Below are 7,728 nucleotides of genomic sequence, written 5' to 3' on the forward strand. Positions count from 1 at the left end.
GAGACAGGAGTCTTTCTTCAAACAGAAACTAGATTGATGTGTTTGTAGCTTCATTTCTGGATGGTGCTCACAGAAGAATCATTTCTGGGTTCTCTGGTGGCAGTTGTGATGTAGCACAGCTTGTTTAAAGTTCTTGCTAGAAAGAAATCCACATTACACCACAGTGTGCCTCTTTTTGTTTTCTGAGGCAGACATAGAAATTCCACTCTGAAGAAGCTCAGAGTGAGTTGTTATGTTCCCTAAGGATACCTCAGACCCACTCCAGCCATTTTCTGAACTCAGTTTACTAAAAGAGTAGTTAAATGAGGGGCATTTGGGAATATCCCTTATTCCAACCACACACATCCTCCCCAATATGGAAGTATTAATTCTATGCCCATTCAGCCCCAGTGATAGCCCATAATTCCCCAAAGTAGATATTAAAACTAATTCTACTAGTGAATGTTATATTACCTGTGTTACTATTTTCAAGAATACATGTGCTGATTTAAGGGAAAAGCTCAGCTAGGAAAATATCAGTGTAGGGGAGACAAAAGTTTTCCCTAACCCTCTTAGGGTCCTTGGCTGGGTCTGAAGATTATGCTGACAGAGACAAATTAACAGGAGAAAAGCATGCAGGTTTATTTACGATGTTTTACATGACATGGGAGCCTTCATAAGGAAAAGAAGACCCAAGGATATAGACCTGTGTATTTTCTGCTGTGTTTGTGAACAGTGGGTAGTCATGTGGCAATGCGATAGGTTCAGGGGTGTGAGGTAATTGCACTCAGGAGTAGTAAGCTGCAGGGAAACTTGGCAAGGCCTGTTTATTTGGATTCTTCTTAGCATTCCTTTGTCGTTGGAGATAAGGATGCTCCTTTACTCTGGTTATAGGGAGGGCACCTCCCACGTGAGGGTTTTATGACCTGTTTTAGGGGAAAAGGGTGAGGGATATGGGAGGTCAGAGTGACCTTCCTGCTTCTGCCATTTTCTCAAAGTCCTTTGGCTTGAAATATTCAATATGCCACGGTGCCATATTTGGGGGTTGTGTGTTCCAAACTCCATCATCAGCAATTCCCATGCCCACCTCCAGAAGAAACATATGTCTTTATTCCTTCTTGATACAACTGACCATTGATGCTATCACCACTGACTGCATTCAAGGAATATTTTGATCCCCCAAATTTGGGGGTTAGTGGAAGAAATTATATATTTCCTCTTCACCAGTAGCAACAAGGTGAGCATTTTTCAAGAGTAACTCTACTAGGAATCAAAAGAGAAAGTTAAAAGATAGAAATGTAGAAGTTTGTAGAGCACAGATGCCTTGTATCAAAGAAACTAAGGTTTAACTCAAACTGGCTAAAATAACTTTCCCAGAATACAGATCAAGAGCTTTCTTTCTTCTCTTCATCACTTTCTGATGAAACCTGTAGGGTATTCAGACAGATCCTATCCTTCAGTGAAGTTTGACCACTTTCTCTGTTTTTGAAAGCAGTTATTTGGGCTTGGTCTTCCCATCAGCCGTATGGCCTCTATGGCAGTTCTGAGTCTGTTTACCTCCTTCTGGCCGCCTGCTCTTAAAAGCGAAAAGACTTGTCTATACTCCCAAGCTCAGAGCCTATTAGACTCTGTTTTCAATGGAAGGCATGTCCTAGCTCTTCCTACTCAATGAGATTCTCTCTGGTAAACTCAGTATTGTCTATTTCTCTTTCTACCCTTTCTACCTTCCAGAGATAGTTTTTTCTTAAGGCTTAGAATATTTAAAAAAAATATGTTACCACATGCATTCTATTTCAAGTAATCACCAAGGTTGTTAAAAATGCATATAGTGAGTGATAGAATAATTAAAAAGAAAGATAGCCTTCTTTCTCCCAGATGAATATTCACATTCTGTTTTATTTTGTTTTTCTAATACCAAATAGCTAGCAATAGAGATTTATGCCAATTACTGGTGTCTTATGGGAGAAAGTGAATGAAGGGGGAGTTTTCTGTGGAAAGGATTGTGTGCTTTGTTTTTCTCAAGTTATTCTTATTTTTATTTCAGTCTTTGTTTCTCTTGGCTTTCCTCCTAGTGGCAATCTGTTTCTCTTTTATTTTTCTTTACATTTAAAAGTTTCCTACTCTGCTTCCAACTTAATTTTTTTATTACAACTTAATCCTCAAAATATTGGATTTTGTATTTATAATTCATAGTTAAAAACATGTTAAAGTTGGTTTTCCAGTTTAGATTGTATTGGCGTCTTAGGGTGAAGTGAAGAAAGAAGGATGAAGATTAAATTACTCTCCTGGACTGCCCTCCAGGAAATCCTTCTCTATACTCTAAAAGTTCTTGTTCTTTTCTAGGAGTCCAATGTGCTGATTGCTGCTAACAGTCAGGGTACAATTAAGGTAAGCTATTTTATACATCTCCATTTTTAGGCTATAACAGACTATAACTATAACATGGAAATGTAGAGTTGTACTAAGCCTTAGAGAGCATGCCAAATCATGGGTCTCTGTCTGCTTGGAAATAACTTTGACTGAAGGGGAAAAGAATAGGTAGCTTGCAACTATGGGGAAGATGATAGTACTTGTTAGAGGTTATACGAATGCTGAAGAGATTGAAAGGCGGTGAGGATGAAAAACAGACGAAGACTGTTAAGCATTCACCGTGGGGCGAGCACTGCTGAGCTTCTGTCATGCCAGTGCAGCTGCCCCACAGGGTGTTCAGGGAACAAGATCCAAGATACAGCAGCAGATGCTTAGACGTTCACCAGGTTTTAAAATGTCTTACTCTGATTTTACTCTTCTCTTCCTCGAGTTTCTCTTCCTTCTCTTCCATGACAAGGAGGTTTTTCCTCAGTTGCTAGGGGAAGGAAAGGTATTCTAGTGTTCCGTTGAAAATTGATTGATCATGTGATCATGCCATTGGTGTAATCTGAAAACTTTCATGTCTCTTTGCTCACAGTCTCATTCCCACATTCATATATAGTTTTCCACATACTTTTCTTTGTAGTTAGGAGTTCAAGGAAGTAAAAATTGTATCTAGTTATACCATTGGATATTCAGCACTTGGGCACAGTACATTGGATAAATAAATCCTGAGCTAAGCAGTGAGCTTTTAAACAAAACACCATTTTGGAGGAGGTTTTTAGTACATGGGTTTGATTAGCACTTATTCTGTGGGTACCAGTTCTTTCCACATATTCTCTGCTGATACAGAAGTGTCAGGATGCATTTTTTAAAATAATATGTACCTATTTTCCTGCCAGTTAGCATTAATTTTGCCATGGCTTCCTTCCACTCATCCTGAGCGGAGAATGACCCAGCAACCAAGAGAGCAAATCCAAGCCTCACACATTGTCCTACAGAGATGAAATGAGCAAACTCAAAGCAGAACTGCACTGTTAGCTAGTAAAATTAATTTACATGGTATACTTCTTTTTATGCATCCAGTTTCTCTATTTGGAAAGCCTCATTAGAGAGCCAGGGCTGTGTTCTGGAAGCCTCAAGCAAGATGGTAGAAAGTCTTGGAATCTCTGTTTTAAGTGGCTGTCTGTAGTCTCTCAGTTTTTCTTTACTTTATTCTCATGGCAAGGCATGTATTGAAAAAGCTGTACTGTATTCTTCAACAAGTTTGGGCTTTGAGGCAATTGGGATTGCTAATGTTTCTACAGAAAGCTCAAAGCTACATACATACTTATAGGATCTCAGCGACAAATCTAAGATTTTTGTTCAACAGCATTGACCACTTATGTAAAGTAGCCTGCTTGGCAAATGTAAAGACAAAAAGCATTATGAAAGCACAGATATAAGTCAAGCCTTAGCACGGCAATGGCAGAGGATAAGTTGCTCCTTTAATTCTTTGCCACCTAGAATTACAGTCTCCATCTAACATAATCCTTTTTGACAGTGCTCATAATTGTCCGCATGTTCGATGTCCTTTCTCAGCCATTTCTTCTACTCTTTTTATAACTGGTCATTGCTTCTTCTTATTTTTATTTTATTTATTTTTTATACATCTTTATTGAAGTATAATTCTTCTTATTTTTAGTTTTAGCACAACTTTTTTGTATGATAAGGTACTACTTTAAGTCTAATAGCTAACAAAATATCTCGACACCCAGATGCTTGACTAGAAAATAAATGAAGCAATAGGAAAAGACAAGATTTTAGGTCCTGTATACCTTGATCACTATAAAATGTTTATCAGTGCAAGAAATAAGTGGATTAAAATTCTAAACAGCAATACTTAAACTTTTTCTTATGAATGTGGAAAGATACCAACATAATATTCCAAAAATGTATACTTAAACTTTTTCTTATGAATATGGAAAGATACCAACATAATATTCCAAAAATGTTATATTCATGCTATGGATCAGTCAGTTCATTTATCTATGTTTTATGTAGTTTATCTTGAAGGCTCCTTTGTTGACTGTGGAGATAACTAATCTGAAAGAGTTCATGCAGCTATTGAATTGAAAGTAAGAATGGATTAATGTCTAATCCCTTCAAATTCTTTGATTTTAGCCAAAGCAGTTGGGAAAAGTCTACTTGATTTGGTTCTCCATTTACAATATAATAAAGACTGATTAAACTCTTCCTATATTTTAAAACTATTTTTTTATACTGATTCTTTTTTCTCCCTATTAGGTGCTAGAGTTGGTATGAAGGGTTTACTCAAGTTGAATTGTACTTGATCCGGCTGAAATACATCTGCAGCTGACAATAAGAGAAGGCAGAAACTGTCGTGTGATGTCTCTCCCCAAAGTCATCATGGGTTTTGGATTTGTTTTGAGTATTTTTTTCTTTTCCTTTTTTTCCCTCCTTTATGACCTTTGGGACATTGGGAATACCCAGTGAACTCTCCACCATCCATGTAACTCTACGGACTTTGCTGCTGTTGGTGGTATGGTTATCTAATTTTTGTGATAGGGAAACAAATTCTTTTGAATAAAAATAAATAACAAAAAATAATAAAAGTTTATTGAGCCACAGCTGAGCTGGGAAACGTTTTGTCCAATGTGGCAAGAGATAATTTTATCTTTTCAAGAAGCAGCACACATGAACTATAGTATACTATACTGATGAATAATTTTTAAGGTCCATATTTCCCCACCTCTTTGGAATTATGCATATCAACATAAAGTATATGGATTCTTTTCTGTGAACTTAATGTTTACAGTAGGTAGAAAGATTAATTGCTTTATGAAGTTCTCTCTTCATTCTCTGACCAGATTTATATTATCAGCAAGTACCAGATTCCTCAGTCCCTCTGGATCTGGCCAAGGGTCTAACATTTTGACCTGTTGAGACCACATTCAAACAGAAAGGGAATATCAGTCTGTGACAGCTATCTCTGTCTTTTCCTTTGAAATGTTACCCATAAGGCCCTAAATAAACCCTGAATGTACACAAACCAACTTATTTTATAAAATCATGGCTATCAGATAGTCATAGGTATTAGTATACATCGTGGGGTGATCAACTTTGAGCAAAGGTCAGCAAACTTTTTCCATAAAGGGCCAGATAGTAAATATTTTAGGCTTTGCAGGTCATATGGTCTCTGCCACAACTACACAACTCTGCCATTGTGGCAGAAAAGCGGCCACAGACAGACCATATATAAACAAATGGGCATAAGCTGTTTATGAAATAGGTGGAGGCCCACAGACCATGGTTTGCCAGGCTCTCACTTAGAGGAAAAGAAATTGAAGCCCTATTATCCAAATTTCCAAGCCATATAATCTCTTAGACTGTCTAGTTAGTTTCACACATTGTTTTCAATTTGTAAAAGGAAAGAACTTAAGAGTAGCAGGTCAAGCAAAAGTAATGTGAAGCTTTTTCTGTTGGAGCTACTTTAAGTCTGAACACTTTTTAGAAAAAGATGTAAACAGAATTATATGCCACATGTATTTCATAAAAATAGACACTTGGAAAAGCTTGGTGTGATAAGTATACGGATAATAAGGGTGATCAGAATATCCCATGTGTCCCTCTATTTAAAATTATTGAAACCTACTGCAGGTCCACATTTCATTATCTGAAGCCCTTGGGCCAAATGCGTTTTGGAATTTAGAACCTTCTGACTTTTAGGCAAGTAATAGGGTACATACACTATGTATTATATAACACCCTCCAACAGAGTCTGGAGCAGTACTGTTTTCAAACACATTAATATTTCTGCAGCAAAATGTATGAATGTTCACATTATATGAGATTAATAAAGACTAAAAATAGTCTTGCATTAGTTCAGGTCAGTTTTTACTGCCAAATGAGTCAGCCTCAAACTTAAGTGAAATTTTTCAGTTTTTAGAGCCTCAAGACAATTATATCTTAACTAACTTCTGGGAGTTAAGAACCTGATAACTTTTGGACTTAATTCTGAGAGAAAAAGTCACTATCATTCAAAAGTTACACTTGTCATCAACCAGAACATGTCAGTTGGGCTTTTTTCTGAGATTAATGAATGTCCTTTTGCAAAAATATAGAAAGAATATTCACATGTAGATTCTTCACTTAAAGAACTTTACTTAGGCAGATATGTCCAGAAAGTCATCAAAATAGAAGCAGAGAGTTTATGCCTCTCTGAATGTGTTTAAATAGAAGCAGATTATTGTGGTTTTTGTTTGGTCTGTGACTCTTTGTCTTATTTCAAGTTGTCAGCATTGTATGGTTATGTTAATTTTCATACATTTGGAAGGTTGCAGTAAGGTACCTTTAGTTATCAAAGGGACTCAATTTTTTAATAACTTATTATTTTAAGAAGGCAGTGTTGTTTTATTTAAATTTGTGTTTAACTCTTTTTCTTATAAATAGAAACCATTTTAAAATTTGAGTTAATCTTTGCAGGATGTCAAAATCAAACAAATATTACTGTTTCTTAGAAAAATAACATATTAGTTAACTAAAGCTTAAGGATAATATACATTTTAACACCAAAAAAGCTTCTGACTCATGAAGAATATGGGTTTTTATGTTTTAATCTAATCTTTATTTCAGTGTATTTGTAGGTGTTCCTTAGACAAAGGTGCCTTTGTTCTTAGGTACAGAACTCATGCATAAGAAACATTAAGGACTGAAAAACTTTGAAAAGTTCTTGCAAGAAGATTGAGCTACTAGACATCAAAAATTTTATGGGACGGTGCCACGACCTCAGAAAGATGAGCATGGCTGGACCATTACTAGTCAAGGAAGAGATGAGTGTGGGATGAGTTTGAAGAGGTGAAGGAGCCCAAAAGATATGTGGAAACTTCTAGGGCATGCTTGAAATTTTGAATTTTGTTATAAAAGCAGTTAAGTGGAAGTGTTAAATGGAATGACACAATCTCATTTATGGTAAATGGATAGATGAGGGCAAGAGTGCAGTTAGGAAGGTGATCAGTCAAGAGTTAATGGTGGCTTGGACTAGCATGATCCAACCTCAAAACCTGTTTCAGCTTATTAGAGTTCCTCTTAACTCCTATATCTTGGAAGATTCTTGATTAATTTTTAAAGTCATTTTCTCATAATATGTATTGACAACAAAGAATGCAACTCAGCAGATTTATTTCTTCAGTGGTTATGCAGTCCTCAACCAGCAGCAAGTCACTTGGGAACCTCATGACCCAAATTCCTGTGTGCTGTTTTGAGGACACCACTTCCCTAAGCTAAGCAAAACTAGAAGCTGCCTACCCTTGGTTCTAAATGTAAAGGTAGTTTGTCATTGCCCTTAATGTAATTATGCCCATGTAACTGGGATTAATATTCAGGAAAAGTCTGCTTACT

General features: G+C 36.5%; 1 protein-coding gene across 4 annotated transcripts in view; it reads left to right on the top strand.

Moving 5' to 3' along the window:
- The window catches only part of COP1 (COP1 E3 ubiquitin ligase), a 229,072-nt gene extending 224,109 nt beyond the window's left edge, over nucleotides 1-4,963 (top strand). For 3 of the 4 annotated variants that reach the window (XM_007451361.1, XM_007451363.1, XM_007451362.1), the window contains 2 exons: nucleotides 2,323-2,367; nucleotides 4,615-4,963. In XM_007451361.1, the coding sequence (XP_007451423.1) occupies nucleotides 2,323-2,367; nucleotides 4,615-4,632 (63 nt within the window). In that variant the 3' untranslated portion in view covers nucleotides 4,633-4,963. The remainder of the gene's footprint in view (nucleotides 1-2,322; nucleotides 2,368-4,614) is intronic. The other variant, XM_007451364.1, reaches the window with a different exon arrangement.
- The last annotated feature ends 2,765 nt before the right edge of the window (nucleotides 4,964-7,728 follow it).

Source organism: Lipotes vexillifer, unplaced genomic scaffold, assembly GCF_000442215.2.
Source record: "Lipotes vexillifer unplaced genomic scaffold, Lipotes_vexillifer_v1.1 scaffold1113, whole genome shotgun sequence".
NCBI classification, from domain to species: Eukaryota; Metazoa; Chordata; class Mammalia; order Artiodactyla; family Lipotidae; genus Lipotes; species Lipotes vexillifer.